At 43.2% G+C, this 23,706-nt stretch overlaps 1 protein-coding gene and 1 pseudogene across 4 annotated transcripts in view; one reads left to right on the forward strand and one right to left on the reverse strand.

Moving 5' to 3' along the window:
- USP42 (ubiquitin specific peptidase 42) overlaps positions 1-23,706 on the reverse strand; it is a 41,422-nt gene that overhangs the window by 10,478 nt on the left and 7,238 nt on the right. For all 4 annotated transcript variants that reach the window (XM_016155174.2, XM_036224912.1, XM_016155176.2 and 1 more), the window contains exons 2-12: positions 21,534-21,783; positions 19,320-19,520; positions 8,471-8,581; positions 6,785-6,887; positions 5,779-5,846; positions 4,894-4,964; positions 3,737-3,819; positions 2,647-2,758; positions 1,722-1,862; positions 1,440-1,540; positions 240-393 (exon numbers count right to left, since the gene is read on the reverse strand). In XM_016155174.2, coding sequence (XP_016010660.2) covers positions 240-393; positions 1,440-1,540; positions 1,722-1,862; positions 2,647-2,758; positions 3,737-3,819; positions 4,894-4,964; positions 5,779-5,846; positions 6,785-6,887; positions 8,471-8,581; positions 19,320-19,520; positions 21,534-21,774 — 1,386 coding nt within the window. In that variant the 5' untranslated portion in view covers positions 21,775-21,783. The remainder of the gene's footprint in view (positions 1-239; positions 394-1,439; positions 1,541-1,721; positions 1,863-2,646; positions 2,759-3,736; positions 3,820-4,893; positions 4,965-5,778; positions 5,847-6,784; positions 6,888-8,470; positions 8,582-19,319; positions 19,521-21,533; positions 21,784-23,706) is intronic.
- On the forward strand, positions 15,259-15,372 carry LOC118606121 (annotated as a pseudogene).

Raw genomic sequence — 23,706 nt, forward strand, 5'->3', positions numbered from 1 at the left:
TAAATGCACTTGTGCCCAGACTTTCTTCTTGATCGTTGCGTTCAGATCATCATGCTAAGCTTTTCTGTATGCTTGAAATGTATCACAATAAATGACCTAAATATACTTGTTTTGACAAGAAATCCAGCTGCACGTGAGGAGCTAGCAGCTTCTCAACGTGAGCCTGGGGGCTTGAATGACAGACACATTTAAAAAAACATCGGTGCACAGAGGACACACACCCTCGCTGAGGATGATACCTTCATCACGTGGGGAGGAGGCTGTGGTCCGATGAAGCCGGCCGCAGCCTGTTTGCCGCTGACGACCCGCTGGCCGAGCACGGGCCGGGGCGAGGACTGGCCGGGACTGTGGCCGGAATGAGTCAGGTCGCCTCCATTTTTCACATCGTGGGACCTGGTGACAGAGGGTGATGCGGCTCGGGGTTACGGGACAGCTCCACAGCAGACACTCACTCACAACCCCTCAGAACACGGGCTGCCACGCTGCAGAGCAGAGCCACGCACGGCCGGGCCTGTGTGTGGGCGCCAGGCGCTCGGGCGGGCAGCTGCCTGGGGCAGCCGGGCGGGTGGCAGTTTTAACTGTGTATTCTGAGGACGCCACTATTTGAAAACTGTTTTTCTTTTCTGTTCATTTACATTTTTCTAGTTATAAATACGAACAATTAGAGAAAGTCTATACTGTCCAGAGAAGTTAGAAACAAAACCACCCCTTAGAGGCAGCTACTATTCAGATCTAACAGATTATTCTCCAGGCTTCAGCCTGGACTGATTTTTTCAACGTCGGTGTATAAAATTTCAAACTGTTTTTCCTCCATACATATTAAATATTTGCTCATATCATTTTAAAAAAAAAAGCTTCATAAAAATCACTTTTAACAGCTGCGTATTTCAATATATGGATACATTACAACGTACATGTTCATTTTGCTACTGTTAAAAATTCTAGGACATTCTTAATTTTCAGCCGTTACCAATGAATACCCTGGAGCACACGTCAACATTTTCCAAGGCCACACATTTCCAGAAATGGAGTTAGCAAGTCAGAATATGCAGCAGCAACAGGAAAGAAATGAGTGGGGGTGCTCGTGTTGAGTGGGGCTGCTGGTATTGGGCCAGAGAAGCAGCCGGCTTGCCTATGCTCAGCGGCTGAGAGGTGACCACCCCCGGTGCTCAGCGTGCCCTTCCCGAGGCCTCCGCAGCCCCAGACCCGGCAGGGTGCTGCCCGCACAGACGCCCGCCCTCCCTCCGCGTGTGTTTCGCTGTTGACCTGCCAAAGAGCTGGAATCGAAATCAAACTCAGGATCCGTACTCGAAAGCTACCTTCCTTCCCCTGCCAAGCATCAAGCTGCTGTTTTAAAAATAACCCAAGACTGAATTTACGTTGATGAGATGAACAGAAATGACGAACAGAAATTGGAAAATGTGCTTTCCCGACGATACCTGATGTAGAAGAGGACATACGCTTGTTGACTGAGTACCGATCTGATATCACTGGTAGACACGATGGAGTCATTCATCTGGTACCAGAGGCCGTTGCTAGCCTGCAGCAGAGCCAACGGGAGAAAGTTCAGACACGATTAGGGACGCGGGGCCCCAGTCCAGAGAAATGTAAGGAAAATGGAATGTCACACTTTAACTGCAAAAGTCTCACCTTTCCCCCAAGAATGCCCGCTATCTTACAGTGTATTGTAAAAAGTTAATAGCAAAATCCACACAGCTTACTTTTATGTAGCAGAAGTAATGGCCGGCGTGGCAATTAAAACCGGTGTGCACCAGCACTGCATACAGAACGTAAATAATCGGCTCTCCATTGGGTTGAGACATATACGGTCGGATATCAAGATACTCAGGGTATTTCACATCCTAAACGGAAAGAGGAAAAGGAACATCATTTCCGAAGACAGGGCATTCCACATAGGCAGGTGTGCGGCATTCAGGCACCTGCAGAACACTGCGCCCTGCGCTGTTCTGGCAGAAAGCTAACTCGTTGCGCCCCGTTTCAAAAGGCGTGATTAACCTGGACAGACCCGAATCTAAGTGTATTTAATGCAATCCTACTGCATTCTTCGTTTCCTCTAAACACATGAGGGTTAAGTGAATTCTTCAACTACATCAGAGGAGACGGCGACAGAACGACAGCTCTGGGCTTCAGTCGCCACTTATTTCTAGTGCTTCGGGAATGGATCACTCCCCCACATGGTAACTTCTGACCAACTACTTTTGAGCTTCAGAAAGTAGAAAGAAAGTGGGAAAATTCCGTGTACTACCAGTCAGAAAACAAACGAACAAACGAGAAAACACACTTGGACGAAAGTCGTGGCAGGGTCGTCCTCCTTGGATCTCGAATGACGCGAGCACTCCCTGTGCACGCTCGGTACCTTCGCTGACTACAAAGCCCGGACGTGGACCACAGTTACCAATCTTATCATCGGAAAGTCTAACCAGCTAAGGAACGTAGAAAATACACGTAGCACGCTACTAGCTCAATGCTTTGACAGTTTTTCCCATTACTAAGTGCTGGAAGAACTTAGAAAATCAGGTAACAAAACAAAATCAGGTTCCATTTGGTCATTTATATCCCTTAATAGCTACTAACACTTAGCTCTGAAAGGCTTGATATAAAAGGTTATTAATAATATCTACATACCTTAGCAATTTTTCCTCCAGTAAAATTTGCAAAACGTTTCAGAGAAAGTGTAAGAACATTGGAGGACCTGTGTATAGTGAACCTCTTTGAAGCTGGAACCATCTTTTTACACCTTGAAATAAACAGGAACAAAAGGTTAAGAGGGTTAATAAATATTTTTTTGTATTATAGTCTTTCCCTTATTATTTCTCTGAAGCATTCTACATTAAGTTTCCAAAAGAAGGACACTAGGTGAGAAATAGAACCTCCTTCAACCAGCATTGAAAATATTAAAATTTAAAGTACGGGGAAACTGCTTAAGGGCACAAAAGAGAACAGGAAGCCCGCACAGTTTTGAGCCACCAAGCCACCCGGGTCGGCGGTGTTTCAAAATCAGGTTGATACAAGTTTCTAACGAGTCAAATCAAACTGAAAAACTAACATATTTTCAGGTAGGCATAGTTCTATAAAAACAAAGCCCTGTCTGGATCCAAAAGAAAGAACAGTAATTATTAGAAAATTCCCTGCAGTTTAAAACAAAGAGCATCCCTATGGCTTAGCCTTCTTCCCCACAAAAACGAGCATCTGATGATAAGTTACAGATATCGCCTGATTATAAAAAAATGAAAATCCATTTAGACCACATGAAACAGGGCTTCCTGAAATCAGGCCCCCTTGACTCTGTGGGGAAACATACTCATGAATGAGCAAAATCAGCAGTTTCGAGGGGATGCCAGCCACCCTAACTGCCTGGGAGAGAGGGCTCCCTCTATCACGCCCTGTGACAGGAGTTTTGGGAACGCTGCTGCTCGGTAGGGGCACAGACACGGTGCCCGAGCACCGCGCCGGCTGGTCCAACCTCTGCCCTCCCGGGAGTGAGGCCCCGCGTGTCCCCAGTGCCCCGAGGTGTCCCCAGGGCTCCGAAGTGTGCCTCCCCACAGCGTCAACAGGTAGAGCCACCAGCATCTCCCCAGACGGTGTGGGCAGCTAAGGGGAAGCTAGAGGCTCATCCAGACCCCGGCGTGGCCTGGCCTGGCCCAGCCCGCCCGCAGCACCCAGCCCGGCCCACAGCTCCAGGCCTGGCCCACAGCGCCCAGCGCGGCCCGCGTACTTGCTGCACTTGTAGGAGTTCTCTCCGTCCAGCTGCTCCGGCTTCACGAACTGCTCCAGCGCCTTGTTGACGCTCTGAGCGGCCTGTGGGGAGAGCAGCGTCCACGTCACACGCACTGCCACGTGTCAGCAGACAGGGACCGAGACTCACGGGTGAGTTTTCACGTAAAAAGAACGGCTTTTGTCATGAAGTTCACTGTTACACGTGTGCACGCCAATGACGTCCTCCCGTTAAGGAAAGAGCAGGTTGAAGCGAACAGAACTACGTGAAGAGGCTGCTCGCTGCGGCATCATTCATAGCAGCACGAAACCGGAAACAAACCGAATACCTCAGCAAAGAATCGGCCATGCAAACGGTGGCACGGTCACTCACGGGACCAGCACCCGGCAGCCAAGGTGCAGGCCACTCACAGGACCAGCACCCGGCGGCCGAGGCGCAGGCCACTCACGGGACCAGCACCCAGAGGCCGAAGCACAGGTCACTCATGGGACCAGCACCCGGCGGCCGAGGCGCAGGCCACTCACGGGACCAGCACCCAGAGGCCGAAGCACAGGTCACTCATGGGACCAGCACCCGGCGGCCGAGGTGCACACGCACGGAGGCCCGAGGGAACGAAAAGGGACAGCAAGTGTCCGCACAGCCCAGAGGCGTGAGCCCGCTCCGACCAACAGCAGATAATAAACTCTGGACCAGTCACGTCCAGCTGCTGAGAGTCGCTCGTTCTGAGGGGGCGGATCTTAGAGAGCGAGCGCCCCATGTGCTGCCTTTTTACCACAAGCACATTTCTTATTTTTACCATAAGCATGTATCACATTTGTAATCAGAAAAACGAAGCTCGAGAACAAAAACAGGAATTTCGAAAATGCAACAAGCAAAGCAATTTCTAAATAACCACCATCTACTCTGGCCGATACAGGCAGCAGAATCATATTTTATTAAGATTAAGTGAGAAGTCAAAGGGTAAAAAAAAAAAAAATTAAGTGTTTTAAGTTTTTTATGATGCATACTACAAACCTTAAATAATCACCTCTAAATAACGTCTTATCTTATTAAATTTTTAAATTCATATTCTTTAGCAAATACGGTCTGAATTATAAATGAACTATAAATATGTAAAGCATGACTGATTTAACCATCACAACAATGTTCCAACTTACCTTTATCTCCAATGTTATATCAAGATATGGATCAAAAGTATCTGAAACGCCTTTGCAATTTAAACATTTAACTGAAATAAAAACAAAATGCAAAGGATAAGCAAAGTGTAATCATTTTGGCAGTCCCAACTATTAAAATAATGGAACATAAAATACTATTTCAGAATCAAAAATTTAAACAAAGTACTTTTGCTCGGATCAGATTGGACAAAAAATTTTAATAGTACACCGTGTGAGTCCCGGTGTCATGGATTTGGCCCACATACACTCTCGGTTGGCACGTAAACTGGTCTAACCTCTTGGAAGGACAACGTGGCCACGTCAAATTAAAATACACGTACCCTCTGATGCAGAAATTCTAGTACTAAGAACTTATCCTATGTGCACGCTTCTACGTGGACATAAAGGCACGTGCGCAAGGATGTTCAATGAAGCGCAGATGGTAATTTAAAAAATTAGAAATGACCTGAGTATCCCTCGACAGGGAACTAAAATAAACGGAAAACCACTGCAGGCCGAAGACCGTGCCAGACCGCCGTGTGCTGACATGTACAAAGACGTCTAACGTTAAGAGAAAAACGAAAGGGACATGTCTAGCGCACTGCCAGTCGGTCCCTGCAGCGGAAACTACTGGAAGGAGTGACCAGAAACGGGGCAGGGACTGTCTTTGAGAAGGGAGAACAGGACTCTGGGCTGGACGAAAGATGCTGCCCACTCTTAGCCCTTTCTTCCTCTTGGCATTTTTTAACCATACGTGTCAATTTATCAATTTCTTGAAAATCTTATTTTTAACTCTTTGATGTCACCACACATTTGACTCCTTTTACCCTATCTTCCTCCCTCCTCCCCCCTCCCGCTTTATCGATTTTTAAACAGAAGTTTTACCTCTAGACCTCAGGTAGCCCCCGAAGATCTGGCAGACGAGCGTGGTGGCCTGCGTGTGTCTGTCTAATCTGGAAAACAGACCGTGACGTGAGAGAAGAGCTCTACGGGAGTGACGGACGCCGTGGCCGGACTTTAAAAGCATGAACATCTGCAAAGGACCACGGCTCCAGGCAGGGGACAGCGGTCATTACGTGTGGCAGCCAGAGGACGGTCTCGCCTGCCCAGGACGCAGGGAGGGTGGGGGAGGCAGGCCAAGGGGCAGAATGGGACGAAGTGGGGGCTGGGAAACCGGGGCAGGAATCTGGCCCTGAAGCTGGAAGAGGAGGAGGAGGAGGACGACACCCTAAACAGGATCGTGACACGAAGCGTGAGGACTGGCTGCTGTGGGGTGGGGGGGACGCGGAGGGTCTCCCTGTTCCAAGGTCCACCCTGACCCGGATGACGGAAGCCCGGCCAGGCGTGCGGGCGGATGGCGGGGATCGGCTGGCGGTGTGCGGCGCTTACGGGGCAGCGGGGGGCTTAGGGCTGCTGTCTACCTGTTCCTCCAATCCTCCCCTTGAGTCTCCATTCAGACTTTAAGAGGGAAATTACAGGGACTGGTAACTGCCCAGAGTAAGAAAGACGCAGGGAACAAATACAGGATTCGGAGGCTGGAGGGCGACAGAGAAAATGCCGCACAGCTGGAAAGGAGAGCCCGGGAGCTCGGATCTGCAGAGATGCTGTCACCTGGAGTGAAATGACAGCAGGACCCACACTCATTTCCTCACAGCTACCGTTAAGCCAATCCAAATTGTCCCGGTCAGCATCCCTTTTAAAATTCTAGCCATTTTAAGGCGATGCGCGTCACCTGAGGGCGAGGCGGTGCAAAGTCAGAGGAGGGAAGCAAGCACGGAGCCCTGCGCCCTCGCAGTGAACGGGAGCCGGGGAGCTGGAAGTGGGGGGGGGGGGGCGGGGAGCTGGGGGGAGGGGCGGTGCGCGGGGAAGCGGCCAGGGCCGCCGCACTCACTTGTTGCTGCCGTTCAGGCAGGCCTTCTGCATGGCATCCACGGTGTACTGGAGGAACTCGTGGGCATCTTCTTGGTTTCCGAAACGGAAGTGCCGAGCTATCCCTGCGGAGTCAAGTAAAGAGAAAGTGTTATCATCACATAACGTGCCCGGGCTGTAACCCCCAAGTTCTAGCTTCTGGCGACGGCGCTGGAACCCCTCCCCAGCTCATGGTCCCTGAGAGAGCAGCACAGACAGGAGCTGCCCCGAGGGCAGCCTGGACCACGCCCTGACGGTGATGGTGCAGCCTTAGCCCTAAAACGGCACTGGGATAAATTCAACTTCAGCTATGTTGTCTGGTCGTCTGGAAACTTTGTCCAAACGTTAGGTCAGTGCACACGCCTTAAGTCTGGTGTGAGCGCTTCCTAACAGAGTCCCCAGAAAACAGCGGTGTCCAAACCCATCTGAAGTCTACCTTGATTACCCACATTTTATATTCTGTTGCACAGAAACATTTCAGTCCTATTTCTAATTGACCAAAGAGATCCAAGTCAAAATTACAGAATACAAAAAAAATCAAAAGTATAAATAATATTTTTAGAAGTTTGTGTATGAATATATTAAAATATTATTAGCTTAAATCATGAACTGCCAATATTTTACCAGTCATGATCTACAAAAATGGCAATTTCATGATTCAACCGTGTATGTGTGTGTGTGTCATGGATGTGTGTACACACAAACACACAGCAATGACATTTTCTTAAAGACCAGGTTTAAAAATATTAATCATGCTTGATAATACATAGCTATACAATTAAGCAAAAAGAAAAAAATCGCCCTCGGTTAAAACTTTGCCAGGATCCAAAGATGCTTAAAAAAACGCTTGGGAAAAAAAAGTTTGCACTGTCTGCTCTGGCCTGTCAATAATGCCAAGGCCAAGAAAACACCTCTTTAATCTTCAGCAGCTTTTTAGGCAAAAAGATTACAGTTTGTTAATGTGTAATTATCCATCCCTATAATTACCTAGGTAGATACCAGATTAAGAGTTAGGTTGTTTTTATTTATATGCATTTTTTATTCCAACTCGGTTAATTAAGATAATGTTAAAGTTTGTTGCAGAAAACACACAAAGTACATAAGAAAGTTTCATGCAACCTGTCAGGATCATTACAACGCAGGAGAAAAATCTAAAAGTAATTTAAAGATTACACAGAAAAAGGAAATTTACCCACAAATTTGCTAAGCTGAGTATAAATTTTTCTTTAAGAGTATAATTAACTTTATTTTGGTAATTACTGTCACTATGTATATTGTAATATTCATAAACTGAATTTAAACTAATTCAAATCCACTTAAAGGAACCCATGGAGTTAGATTAGTGTCCGTGTTACTCAGCATAGCAATCCAAGTATCTGGGGGGAAAAAATCGTGATTTATCAGTGATTTTATTAACAAATTAACTGTTTTAAAAATTTGCTTATATTAAACTGAATACTGTCTTCTTTATTATATTGTCATCTTTTGCTTTAAGGTTTTAAAATGTGTTTAGTAAATGTTTTACTAAAAATTTGTTATTAATAAAAGACATCTCCATGTATGATAAAACGTTTGTAATAATACACAATAGGCTCATCTTTTATCAATTAGGCCATTAAGACAAATTAGCTAACAAATACTAAAATAAACTACCATAGATGATACTTACGCCGCATCTCATTAATGACAAACATGGGTTTAATGACATCCCCAGGATTACTGAGTGCCTGGGTGATATGCGCCTGCATTGTACACATCATACAAAATCCTTCTGCGTGACCTGAAAGGTAACAGACGGTAATCCTCCAAGTTAGTAAAATATGACACTATATACATCGAGGGACGTTACAAGTAAGGGACACACTCCTGAAATGCAATAATAAGCGCAACTATGTCATGCACTGAACTATATATTTTATTCGTTTTCATGTAACTCTCCAAAAACCTAAGTGATAAGCATACACTGGCTCTGTTTTACAAGAAAGGAAACCGAAGCTCAGAGTTAAGAAGTTGCCCAGGGTCGGAGAGTTAAGCGGCAAACACACCATCATCAATTTCAGACCCTGTGTTCTTAACTGCTGTCTACACTGGAAAAATACTTTTCTTACACTACTATTTGTTTCAAAGGTTAAAAGGACGACTCTCAGACTAGGGACTAGAAAGCCCTCTGTAAATGTTCTGGCTTTGTTGGTCACGTACACGGTCTCTGTTGTTTTTCTCTTTTTTTGCGACTTGTTAAAAGCATGAAAACCACGCTCAGCTCGTGACCGAGCGGCGCTACTGGCATCTAGTGGGCAGAGGCCGAGGATGCTGCTGCCCACACTGCAAAGCACAGGGCAGCCTTCCCCACGCAGAGACTCACCTGGTCCCAAAGAACAGCAGCACTGAGGCTGAGAAACACCGTCTTAAAGCTTTGAAAGTCTCAAAAGGACCGAACTGTTTCCCAATTAACATAACTGTGTCCCAGAATAAAGCTAAAAAATAATTTTTTAAAACCTGGTTCCCAACAACATAAAATTCTAAACAAATGTACGAGGCATGCAAAATGCAGGACAGACTGATAACTAGAAGAAATAAACAAACAGATCCAGAAATGACGCAGATAACAGAATCAAAAGACAAGGACGTGTAAAAAGACGTCACACGTCACATTCATGTGTTCCGGCAGGTAGAAAAGGAGCGTGCCAAGAAGCGACGTGGTAACAGGTCCAAACCTACTTCACCAACGAACTGCGGAATTTCTGAGACGAAAAACACACCAGGAGGGATTAATCACAGAGCAGACACAGAGGAGAGAAGCGAATTTGAAAACAGCAGCACTGGGTGTCCATAATGAGAGACGCAGAGAAAACGAAAACCCTGGAACGACGACGAGGACGAGACAAGCGCAGCGGGGAGCTGGGCGGCGCCTGCGTCTGCCCGAGGCGCAGGGACGTGAGGGCTGACGGCGAGCGCCAGACGGACATTTCCAGAAACGACTGCCAAGACAGGGACAGCACGAGGGGGGTTCTGGGGTGCTGGAATGGTTGTGTGGTTATGTGAATCTGTACCTACGTTAAAATTCATAGAACTGTATACCAAAAAAAAAAAAAAAAGTTAACTTTATGTTAATTATAGAAATAAAGTTTTTAAAAAAAATGACTGAAAGTTATACAAATTTGAAACTGTAAATTCACAGATGGGAGAATCTCATAAACCCCAAACGGAAGAAACATGAAGAGAAGCACACAAAAGACCACTCGAACTGCTTAAAACTATAATAAAAAAAAAATTTTAAGCAGTTAGAAGTAAGAATATTACGTACATAGGAACGAATGTAAAACTGACAACAGACTTTTCATTAGAAACAACGCAAGCCAGAAAGCACGGAGCAACGTCTTTCGGGGATTAAAGAAAAAGTTAAGAGAGAATTCTATATACCATGAAGACATCTTTCAAAAACAAAGACAAGAGTTCCACTGCTGGGAAGATGGACTTGAGGTACTTTTCCCTAGTCTTCCTACTAAGTACAACAAAAAAACCCTAGACGCTGTATATAAAACAAACATGAAAAAGCTGCGAACACAAGCTCGTAACCTCAGGACCAAGGAATGAAAGGGGGCGAGTTTCCTGGGTTTTCTTGGAACCTCACACATTCCAGGCTTGATGCCGAAGAGCCTGCGACCTAAAAACACCAAACGAATGGAGAGAACGAACCCCAACCAAAGCTTGCTGTGTCCAGCCAGAGACCAGGAGAGGGGCAGCCCAGCAAGACCGAAAACTTTTAGACTCCAGCCAAACGCCACAGAACACCTGCGGCCCCACTGCCGCGCCCAGGCCAGCAGAGGGCCAGCCAGGGGCCTTCGCGTCCACCTGCCAGGCTGCAGCGAGACGTCCGGTCCGACCCACCCCGGGGTGGTGCTACAGAGGTGGCCTGGAGGCTACGACTTTTGACCACGCTGGGTGATGACGAACCACACTCCCGTCCCACGGTGTCAGTGAAGATCAAGCAAGGAGCCTGGACGTCCACCCCACCCAGTCTCAAAGAGGCGCGCCCCCCCCCGCCCCTCCCCCCGGGAAGTGTCAGCCTGGATCAGGGCTTTCGCCACCACTCAGCGCTGTCGGTGAAGCCATGTGGGAGCACGGAGAAAACGCAGGAAAGAGCCAGCGAACACGGAGACCAGCAGGAGGGGCGACCTGATCTGGACAGAGAGAGCACCGACCGGGAAACGAGCAGAGGCTCAGGCACCGGGGAGGCTCTAACGAAAGATCTCGCACACCTGTTCTCAGAGTCCCAGAAGGAGACGGGGGAGAAGGCTGAGCTGAGAAAGTGCTACAAGGAATGAAGGCTGAAAACGTCTCGGATTTGGCAAGAGACACATTTCTCTAGAGTCGAGAAGCTGAGCAAACCCCAAACAAGAAACGGCAATCACCACAACAACAAGAACAAAGAAATCTATGCCGAGATACATCACTAAACTTCTGAAAACTACAGACCCAGGAAAATGCCATCTTACCTACGGGAGAAGAACAACTGGAATGATAGGGGGTGTCACGACAGAAGCCATGGAGGCCGAAGGGCGACGCACGACGATCTTCACGCGCTGCAAGGAAAGGACTGTCACCCAGAATCCAGCACCCTGTGACGGCATTCTTGGGGAGTGGAGGGGAATCAAGCTATTCTCAGATGAAGCGACACTAAGAGAATTTGTCAGCCATAGGTTTATCCTAAAAGAATGACCGAAGTTAAGTTCTCTAAACAAAAAGAAATGATTAAACAAACAAACAAACCAGGGAACCTCAAGAAAGACAAAACATGGTAATCGAAACCATAAGCAAATCCAATAGGCTTTCCTTCTCTTGAGCTTTCTAAATATGTGACAGAAACAGAAATTACAGTGCTGTCTGATACAGTTCTGAATGAACGTAGAAAAAACACTTAATGACGGGGTAGCTAGGGGAGTAAGGGACTCAGACCGTAAGGGTTCTAATTGCCCTGGAATTGGTAAAGACTGTGAGGTGTGCAAACCTACAGCAACCACACACACAAAATTATATAAACAGATGTACTCAGAAACATCACAAATAAGTCAAATTAGAATTTTAAAAAACTATTCAAGTAACCCAAAGAAAGGTAGGGAGAGAGAAATACAGAGAGAACAGAGAGAAAAAGCAGAAAGCAAAATATAAAATGGCAAACTTAAGTCCTAATGTAGCAATAATTACCTTAAATGTAAATGTTCTAAATACGCCAATTAAAAAGACCCGGATTAAAGAAGTAGATTTAAAACGTGAGTCAACTGACTACACTCTGTCTATAAGAAACTCACTTCGAGTGTAATGATACAGGTAGGCAGAACGAAAGGGGATGCAAAATGACGTGTCATGCAAACATTCCTCCAAAGAAAGCAGGAACGGCTACATTAGAGCAGATAACGTTACTTCAAAGCGAAGAAGCTACCCGGGACAGGAACATTATGTAAAGGATCATCAGTCCGTCAAAAAGACACAGCAATCAATAAAGCTGTGAAATACATGACTTAAACTCTGACAGACACAGAAAAATCCACAATTAGAGTCAGAAACCTCGACATCTTCCTGTCATCAGCTGATTGAACATTGAGAAAATCAGCAAGGATATAGAAGAACTCGACAATACCATTAGCCAAAAAGATCTAATCAACATTTAGAAAACACTCCACCCATCAGGGAACACACATCTGTTTCCAGTGCTCTCAGAAACATATGCCGAGACAGACGATATATACTGGGCCACAAAACGAACCCCTCACAATGTAAGAGAACTGAAATCATGCCGTGTGTGTTCTCTGACACAATGGAATCACACTAGAAATCAGGGAGAGATAACAGGAAAATCTATAAATACCTAGGATAAGTAACACACTTCTAAATAATCCAGAGATCAAAGAGCAAGCTTCAAAAGAAAAAAAAAATACACTGAACAGAACGAAAATGGAAAGAAATATAGCTAAAGCAGTGCTGGGAAGGGGAATTTATAGCAATTGCCAGTGTCAGGAACGAAACCAAGGATGACAATCCGGAGCCTGCGGACATCAGAAGGAAAACGAGGGGACGCTGTGAACAACCTCACACACATGCCCTTAGCGACGATGGTGCGACTCCTCGAAAAGTAAACTGCCACAACCCGTCCAGCGTCAAATGCGTGATCTGAACAGCCCCTACACCTATCAGTGAAGTTGAATTTGTACTTCAAAAACTCTAAGACAGGAAATCTGCAGGCCAACATAGTTTCACTGATGGATGCTGCTAAACGTTTAAATAAGAATTTACATCAATTCTACACAATCTCTTGCAAAAAAAATAGAAAAGGAATTAACATATTCCAAATTCATTTTATAAAGCCAGTATTACCCCGATACCAAAACCAAAGATAATACAAAAATAGAAAATAACAGACCTGTATCTCTCATGAAGAGAGATATAAAAATCCTTAACAAAATATTAGCAAATAAAAATCAGCAAAATACAAAAAAAAATTAAGCGTCGTGACCAAATGGAGTTTATTCCAGGAATGCACAGATGACTCAATACTGGAAAATTTCCTAGTATAATCCACCACATTTAACTGGCTAAATAAGAAATGTTACATGATCCTATCAATTTGATACAGAAAAACCATTTGACAAAAATCAGCACTCATTCACAATGAAAAGGAGTCAGAAAAACAGAAACAGAGGGGAACTTCTTTGACTCAGTAAAGAGCATATGCCGAAAACCTACCATTATCATCACACTGAGAGCTTTTCCTCTGCTCTCTCTCTCAACACAGTGATGGTAGTTCTAGCCAGTGAGACGAGGCAAGGCCAGGAAATCAAAGGCAGACAGATCAGTAAGGAATAAGAAAAAATGTCTCTACCTGCATATAACATGACCATGCAGAAAAATTCAAAGACTCTACAAAATAAAAAATAAAAATAAAAATAAAAATAAAAAATAATAATGTCTAGAACTAGTGAGTCAGTTCGGCAAGGTCACAGGATTTAAGATCAACATAGAAAAATCAAACAAATCTTTATATACCAGAAATACACATGTGGACACAAAAATTAAAAACACACTACCATTTATAATCCCTCAGAAGGTAAAAGAATATGGTGTAAGTCTAACAAAACATGACAAAACATGAGACAGCTACACGACGTTGGTGATAGACAGTAAAGACGACGTAAAGAAACGCAGACACATACCAGGTGCTCAGACTGCAGATGTCCACCAACACAGCAGAGACTCCCGTTCCCCCCAAACTGAGATGCAGGTTTAATGCCGTTCCCAGCAAAGTCCCAACGAGATTTTGTGTAGATACAGACAAGATTATCCTATAGTTTATATGGGAAGACGAACTAAAATAGCTAAAACAATTTTTAAAAAGAGTCTGTGGGTGGAATCCCTCTACCTACCATTAAGACTTATTGCCCAGCTACAGTGATAAAGACTGTGTGGAGGGACGGATACACACCTCAGCGGAACAGAACGGGGACCCAGACCCAATCCCACACAAACGTGCCCAGTGATTTCTTTTACAAACGTACAAAAGTAATTCGATGGCAGAAGATAGCCTTGTCAACAAAGGGTGCTGGAGAAAACGGAGAGTCGGATAAAAAAACTAACCTCAACCTAAACCCCATGCTATATAATAATCAACTTAAAATGGATCACGGACTTAAATGTAAAGTGTAAAAATATAAAACGCTTATAGAGAAAAGAATATGAGAAAATTATCGGGATCAAGGGCTAGGCAGAGAGATTTTAACCTGACACTAAAAGCGCAATCCATAAAAGAAAAAATTGGACTTTACCAAAATTAAGAACTTTTGTTCTGTGAAAGATTCTGTTAGGAGAATGAAAAGATAAGCTTCAGATGGGGATAATATATTTGGAAACTACATGAAAAAGGGAACAAAGAATAAACGAGACAGACAGAAAACCAAGAGCAAGACGGTAAATGGAAATCCATCCAATCCTGTCAATAACCTCATGAAATAAAAGTGACATACGTCCCAAAATAAAAGGCAGAGACAGAGCAGATGAACATCCTTATTAAGTAAACATGGAACATTTAGCAAGCCAGACCATGTTCTGGTACAAAAAACAAGACTCAAGTTTAAAAAGATTCAAACAATAAAAAAATATATATTCTCTGACCACAATGGAATTAACTAGAAATCAATCAAGACAATGTCTAAAAAGTCCCCAAGCATTTGGCAACTAAACACCACGCTTGTAAATAATCAAAAGGCAATTGGAAATTATTTTGAACTGAATAAAAATTAATATATGACATATCAAAATGTTTAGGATGCAACTAAAGCAGAATTTAAAGGGAAATTTATAGCACTAAACACATATTGAAAAGATAAAAGATCTCATGTCAAATGACCTGAGATTCCACTTTAAAAAACTAAAACAGAGTACAACAGATCTAAAGTAAGCAAGAGAGTCTATGGCCACACCACTCTGAACGTGCCTGATCTTGTCTGATCTCAGAAGCTAAGCAGGGCCTGGTTAGTACTTGGATGGGAGACCACCTAGGAAGACCAGGTGCTGTAGGCACTAAAACGAATGAATGAATGAATGAATGAATAAAAGCAAGCAGGAGAAAGGGAATAATAAAAATAGAAACAAACATTAAAGAAACAGAAAACAAAATAACAATAAAACCAAGAGCTAGTTCCCTGAGAAGAGCAATTAAGATGAATAAAACTCTAGTCAGACTGATCAGGGAAAAAAGAGAGGAGGGCCAAATTAACATCAGAAAAGAGAAAGAAAATCACAACAGAGCCTATAGAAATTAAGTAAGAAAACATTATGAACAATTTTATGTCAATACATTCAACTAAGAAAAATTCCTTTAGAGACACAAACTACCAAAGGCCCCTGATAAAAAATATAGATAACCTGAATAGACCTATATCTATTAAAGACGTTAAATATGTAGCAAAAAACCCTACCCATGAGAAAACTCAAAGGCCCAAAAGGTTTCACTCATAGAATTTACCAAACATTTAAGGAAGAAATAATACCAATTCTACACAAACTCTTCCAGGAAATGGAAGCGAATAAAACGGAGTCATGACACCATGCTAAAGCCACACAAAGGCACTCTGGGTAAAGAAGCTACAGACTGATATCCCTCACGAACAGAAACTTTACCAATTTTTCAGTAAATCCAATGATATACAATCAAGTGGGGCACGTCTCAAGAATGCAAGTTCGGCTTACCATTCAAGCACTCGCTCGCTGTGGTGAAGGGCAGCCACAAAGATTCGACAGCTAATGTCACACTCAAAAGTGAAAACCTTAATGCTCTTCCCTGAAGGCCAAGAAAGAGACCCGGATGCCTGCTCTGCCCGCACCTGTGGACCCTGCAATGGAGGTTCCAGCCAGCGCAATACGGGAAGAAAGAAATAAGGAGCATGCAGCCCAGAAATGAAGAGGTAAAGTTTTCCTTATTCATAGATCACACGATTGTCTTTATATCAAATCTTAGGGAATCCTTAAAAAAAAAAAAAACTACTAGAATAAATGAGTTTAGCAAGGCTGCAGAATATATAAGATCCATATCCAAAAGTCAACTTCATGTCTATGTTCTAGCAATAAACAATCAAAAACTGAAATTCAAAAAATAGTACCATTTATAAGAGCTTTCAAAAAATGAACTACTTAGGGATAAATCTGATAAAAAAAAATACATGCATATTATATTTGTACACTGAACACTACACAACATTGCTAAGAAAAATTAAAGATCACCCAAATAAATGGAGAGGTAAAGCTTGTCTGTGGGTCAGCACACAATATTGTTCAGATATCAATTTATACCAAGTTGACTTATAGATTCAACACAATACTAATTAAAATCTCAGGAAGCTTTTCTGTAGAAACTGACAAATTGATTCCGAAATTCGTTTGGAAATGCAAAGGAATAAGAAGAGCCAAAACAACTTTGAAAAAGAATAAATAATTGAAAAATAAAAACTAAAACTAAAATATAGAAAGTACTGAGCGGGGGGGAGGACAAAGTTGGAGGACTTACCTGATTTTCAAAACTTTTAAATATATAGTAATCAAGACACTATGTTATGGTATCAAGATAAACAGTGGATCAATGTAACAGAACAGAGTGCAGAATAGATCCAAATGTGTACAATTGATTTTTTGACAAAGGTGCCAAGACAACTGAGTGAAAAAGGACTAACTTTTGAACAAATAGTGCTGGAACAGCTGGACCTCCATCCATATTGAAAAACATATGAACTTTGATCCATTCTTCACACCCTAAGCAAAAATTAACTCAAAATGATAACTGACCTATATATAAAAGCTAAAACTAGAAAACCTCTAGAAGAAAATATAGATAAAATCTTTGTGACCTCTGCGCAGGCAGATTTCTTCAAAAGGCAGTGTAAAGAGAACATTCTCTCCAGACTGGGAAATAATATTTGCAAATTGGATATCTGATAAAGGACTTCTATCCAGATAATATAAAGAACTCTCAAAATGCAATTTAAAAAAGACCCAATTATAAATCGAGCAAAAGATATGAACGGGCACTTCAGGAAAGCAAATATACGGATGATAAGTGACCATATAGAAAGATGTTCAGCATCACCATCCATTAGGGACGTGCAAACTAAAACCACAGGAAGGCACTACATACTACATGCCTGCTCGAATGGCAAGAATCGGAAAGACGAACCACTCCAAGTACTAGGTGAAATATGGAGCAAATCGAACTGCGTCCGCTGATGGTGCGAATGTAAAATAGTGCGGTCCCGTTGGGAAATGGTTTGCAAGTGTCTTGAAGTTAAGCGCGCACACACCATAGGACCAAGCCACTCCACTCCTAGATATTTCCCCAAGAGAAATGAAAACGTCCTTATGAAGAAGTGTTTACAAACGTTCACGGGAACTCGATTAGTGATGGTCCAGAATGGGAAAGGACCCGAACGCCCACCCCACTGACAGGTGAACGGAGAAACGGACGGCACGGCCATGGGGCGGAGCGCCCGCCACCCGGCAACGACAGCGGAGCCCTGACCCGCGCGGCAGACGGACCCGCAGAAACAGCCGTGCGGAGCGGGAGAAGCCGGGCGATGCAGGCATACTGCCTGGGATTCCGCTTACAGGGCATTCTAGAAAGCACGGCCTCACCTGCAGCAGACGGGAGCGCATCAGCGGTGGCCGGGAGTGGAGTGACGAGGGACGGGAGAGGGTAGAAGGGGTGACTTCGGAGGAGCCCTGGGAAGCTACGTGTGTGGGGGTGATGAACAGGTTCACCATCTCGGCTCGGGGGATAGTTTCACGGGTGTATACAAAGGCCAAAATGGATATTTTAAACAGGTGCAATTTACTGCCTATCAGTGAGGGAGGACAGAGAGAAAGAGAGAAAACTACCCACGGCATGAAAGACAGGCACCTGATCGTGGGCACTGGTAGCTTCCTCTCCCCCGCGGCCAGGTGCCGGGGCTGGGTTCTCATCCGCACCCCACTTTCATTAGGCACAAAAGTGAGAGGAAAGCTGTCTGTGGGGAATGAATTATGGACTCCGCGAGGGAGGAAATAGGGCCGCAGGGCGTTCTGCTGTAATCTAAAACCCCTTGGCACAACAAACACCTCCAGGCAGTGAGATTCTAGGTGATTTTCCTTTGGTTTCTTTAAATTTTTCTGTACTTTCCAAATTCTTTATAAGCTTTATTTTGCTCTTTTGGGGGAAAAAAATACCATTTTAAAAGAACCAGTTTAAACTCTCCACGAAGTAAAGAACTATTCAAAAAGAAACCAAGGGGCTTTTTTCCACCCAGATAATTAACGAATAGCACCTGAACACAACACACGCAAATCTGAGCATTAATGTAGATCAAAGAACAGGGAGATTTCGTTTATAAAGGGAGAAGGATATTTACAACACATGTAGAAGGTCAAAACCTCAAAAAACGGATATGTTCCAAATTCTGAATTTCGCTCGTCAACCTCCGAGCTGGCTCTCACCTAATTAAAGACCATAATATGTTTTAACTGATTTCCTGCCCCTAAGGTTGAGAACTGAGCCCTCGCACACTGAAGGGAAAGCCTTGTGTGACTTTCCAGGAGGCTGGGGGCATGGGCCAGAGGTTCCTCTCCACCAGGCTCCCGAGCCTGTCAATGAATCACGCCTTACAAGGCGGGGTGGATGCCTGCGAGGCAGGGGTTCTTAACCCTGCCTGCCCTGAGCTGTCGAGCTGTCCGGGGGCAGACTTTCATGTCACATTTTCCAGCAAGTGTAGAAAGCCAGCAGGGGGGGTTCGGAATTCACAGATCAAATTAGGTGCAAAATGCTTTTTATGCAACCTGAATACAAATCTGAAGTCTTCCTCCATGGCTTTCAAAGGAATAAACCAACTTCTCAGTAATCGCAGAATTCTTGCCTTAATTCCTCACTTTCATTTTGGAGGAAAAAAAAAAATGAAAGTAGGTCAGTGTACCACAACACGGGGCATGAAACGACACGGGACACTTACATGTCTTGGAGTGTTCGTGAGACAGCATGTAATTGGCGAGAGGTGGCGTGTAAGTCAGACACTGTAAAGCTGCGTTGGCGAAACAAGTGTTGCCCAAATTCTGGAGCCCAGCCCCAACTCTGTGGGTTTGCTGCCACTTCAGACAAATCTTCTCGGACGGGAAAAGAACTTTTTGTGGAGGAGTGATGCCATCACCTAGGGCTAGAAAAATAAACGACAAATGTTTACAAGCAAAGCTTTGCATGCTCTTGAAGCTAAATAAATTGCAACCCATCAAACCTGAATGCGATCCAGATCCTAAATCTTATTACCAGCTGACCAGAAATACAGGGGAGAAAGAGATACCCTTAAAGACAACTCAGAGTGCGGGAAACTCCATAAATAATTTGGTTTCGTCAGTAAATAAACTGCAAGGACAATGGTAGGGGGTGATGTTACAAATTAAAAGAAACTTAAAAGGCACCCCCCAGATGCAAATGGTAGACCTTGTTTGGACGTTAATTTCAAAAGCCAACTGTTAAAAATAATTACATGATGACTAGGGAAATTAAAACACTGACTGGATTTTTAATATAAAGATGTTTTAATTTTTAGAAAAAATTATTTAGATATATGTACTAAAATGTTTACGGATGAAATATGAAGTCTTGGATTTGCTCTGAATTGATGGGGAGGGGGAAGAGGATGAGTGGGTGGTGGATAATTGTCCATGAGTTGACAAATGTCAAAGCTGACTGATGGGTACTTACGCATTCGTTATAATTTCTTTTACATCTATTTAATTTTTTAATTAAAAAGAACTAGAAATAACAATCAACAGAAAGTACACACTAAGGGGACTCTCTATCACATTACTGTGGATGCCCATATTCAGGACCACCGCCGCCAGTCACTGCGAGCCTCCCATCTTCCCATGTGAGTCCTCACTATCTGCCAGAGTTGGTAGTGAGGCCATCCCCATTCGACGAGTGAGGAAACAGGTTCTGAACTCAGGCTGTTGGGCATCAGTATACATACTTGTAAGTATATTACGCATGGTCTAAAAAAAAAAAGATTCTTCCCTATTTCTAAGACTTATAAACAGATCGCTAATGACAATTATTCTAGAACTCAGGTGGAGCTCAAAAAACAACTAATTTAGTTAGGAAAGCTCAAAATCACCGACAGCAAGACCACTTTTTCAAAAGTTTGCCAGTTCCTTGGCGCTATCGAAGACTGAGATGCCTCTTAATGAGGATTTAAGTACGCAAAGGTAGGCTTCAGCTTGGTGGGGAATGGAGAGCAAAATTAGAAATGAGCAAGGAGAATGTAGAGAGTGAAACAACGGCCCTCAAAACGGCAAGGTGGGGTGACGTGAGCTAAGTCCTAAGGGAGAGCGAGGAGCTGGGCAGGCTGGAGTCTGTGAGATGTCCTGTGGCCAAGTCTCCAAGTCTCCGTGGTGAAGGTCTTTAAACTTTGAACCTCTATGTAACATTCAATCAAACTGTTTGTTCCGTGGTGTAACGTTTTTCCCACCCAAAACATTATCAAATCACACAGCTCACCCCCATACCACACCACCACATTTACCAAACAACATAAGAGCCTAACTACTCTAAGCCAACATTCTCTGCAGGAACTAACCTATATTTCTTTGTAGTTCAAAGTTTCCAAACCCAAGACTTAGAAGTACCAACTACAATGTCAATGTCTTACTCAACTGATTGAGTTGTAACAAATGTAACCACATTTACACTATCTCTAGAATGTAACCAGAATGTAACATTTACATTGGCTGTTCTCTTTCAACCAGCTTTACTACACACCATTGTGACTGGCAAAAAAAAAAAAAAAAAAAAAAAAAAAAAACCAAAGTAGTTTTAAAAACATCTTTAAATTTTAAGGGACAGACATCTATTTAGGGTACGATAGTTCACTGACAAGTTAACAAAATGCTTGCCCATCTCAATTCTCACCAAGGTAAAAGTTTATCCTTCAAAAACTCAGAAATGAAGGAAATTACAAATACCATAGTAACTAAAAATAATCTGCCCTGTTATGATACAAATGTTAATCATGAACAAGCAGCAGAGGAAAATGAAGCCTGTCATAATGTAACTCTGCTGGCCACGCAGTGGCAACACATCTTGCAAAGAAGCCCCTCTACCCAACTACCAACCCGCTGACAGCATCTGTACAGAGTTTCTTGGAGGGATTCCGTCTCTTAAAAAGTACCTTGATCCTTTTGCGGTGATGGCTTTGATTTATCAGGTACGGATGAACTTGAATAAACTACAGCACCAGGTACTGGTCCTAAAGCAAGTGTATGATTTGAAACATCATTTAACGAAGACACAGCACCCCAGCTGGCAGAACCTGCATCCATGTCTCCAGGTGAGACTGCCTCAGAACTGCCAGGCTGATTCTGATAGGCTGATGGGTCTGAAGATTCAGAAGCTTTGTCAACTATGGTCATTGTTCAACTCTGCAAGAGACAAGAGCATACATTGTTTCATAAGGTCAGAAAAGTAATCTACTTAGTCTACCAGATGTCGAAAAGTTACTCTAGCCATTTTTAATTATTTTCAAACAAATTATCCACATATAAAAGCAACAGTATCTTTCTGTAATAATCTCCTTGCGACATAGCCTTGTGCTAATCTGAACATAACGATTTTTAATTATAAAATTGTCAATGAAATATTTGAGTATATCTTGTCATTCTATTCCATACCTCTTAAAAGTCTGAGATTTTAGTTTATACTCAGGTACTTCGATTTCCAACTCCATACATTCACTAAGTACCTATATATATTTCTCTCTATTGCTTAAAACTAGAATGTGAAATACACTAATACATTTGACTCAGGCTCAACTACACAAAGAGAAAAATTTTAGTTTTAATTTTGAGCATAAAGTTAAAAAAAATTGAAATACATTTTTAAAAATATAGGAAGTCTCATCTTTGAAGCACATTTTTTGAAGAGGCCCATTTATGTGTTAATATATGACTTTTTAAATAAAGCCCATAACATTACTGAGATCAAACTTGAACACACATACATGTTATGATAGTACCTAATTATAATTTTCTCTTTAAAATTTTAGAGCTACCCCTAATTGAGCATCTCCTATGTGCTGGGCATTGTGTTAATCACTGGACATGCATTAACTCACTTAACTTTTCATAATGGATCTATGAAAGGTTAGACAGAATCCACAGGATTTATAAAACAGAGCAACTATAACCCGAACTAGTCAGCAACTGGGACTAGAAACCAGGTCCAACACTCCGGGTTGGGGTTCTTTCTGGCTATAGCAACCTAGTCAATAGACCACTTTTAGGAATGTTCCCCAAATTGCTCAGCGGCCACCAAATCTGGCATGTCACTCCTTCCTAGGTAACCTTCCAGGCAAGCCCCGATTGCCCCTGGCACCTCCCGAACACCTAGACTTGGCACTGCCTGGCCTAGGAACCTCTGCAAACTCCCCACTGCCCGTGCTATCCGCTCTCTCTGCTCTTTTTTACTTAACTCTCCTCCATCCTTCCACCTCCCGGTTTAGAATTCATTTCCTCTGGGGCGCTCCTTGACAACCCTCGTCCCCCAAGACTGCATTAGCTCCCCTCCCACAGGCTCCCAGCGCCTCGGCAGCCACTCCGGAACAGCTGCGCCTGGTGCTCGCCACCATGTCCTCATTGGTAGCCCTGGCCTTGCGTACAGAAAGCTTTCCATACACGTGTGAACAAATGAATGAACTCTGGAGATAGGTAGTCAGCGGTGTTTGCTTTCAGCATCAGTTTGCACTACGTGATTTCTATACACTACCTCATTTAATCCTTAAAAACTCTGAAATAGGAATAGCCTTTAAAACCCGTATTCGAAAATACTCAATACAGTAAAAAGATAATACTCATGTGCACGCCACCTCGATGAACTCTACAATGCAGTGTCTGCTCACAGGTTTGTTAAAAGCTTCGAAATTTTGTTGGAATTTTAATTAAGGCATGATTATCACCCCCTTAAAGTACAACCTTGAATAACTTCTTGGAATCCCTCATGGAAACAGGAAAGTACAGGTTCATTAGATCTTAATAAAATATAAACTGAACTGAAATTTTAAGTCAATCTAAGATACTGGATCTTCATTCAGGAAGAAAAAACTTAAGCTATATTGTCCAAAATAAAGTTTAAACTTTCCTCATCAAAGAGTCAAAAGAAATTATGAAACACCAGAGACAGAGTAAGAAAACTAAAGTGGAGGAAGAGAAAGGAAGAAAAGAAAGCCAAAACAGTAATAAGGTTAGTCTGGCCTGATTTACAATGACATTAAATAGCAAAAACATTGATTTTCTGGGATAAACATCCTTTTAAGACAATCATTAACAAATGACCAAATAAAACCTTTT

Source organism: Rousettus aegyptiacus, unplaced genomic scaffold (genome assembly GCF_014176215.1).
Source record: "Rousettus aegyptiacus isolate mRouAeg1 unplaced genomic scaffold, mRouAeg1.p scaffold_m13_p_7, whole genome shotgun sequence".
Classification (NCBI taxonomy): Eukaryota; Metazoa; Chordata; class Mammalia; order Chiroptera; family Pteropodidae; genus Rousettus; species Rousettus aegyptiacus.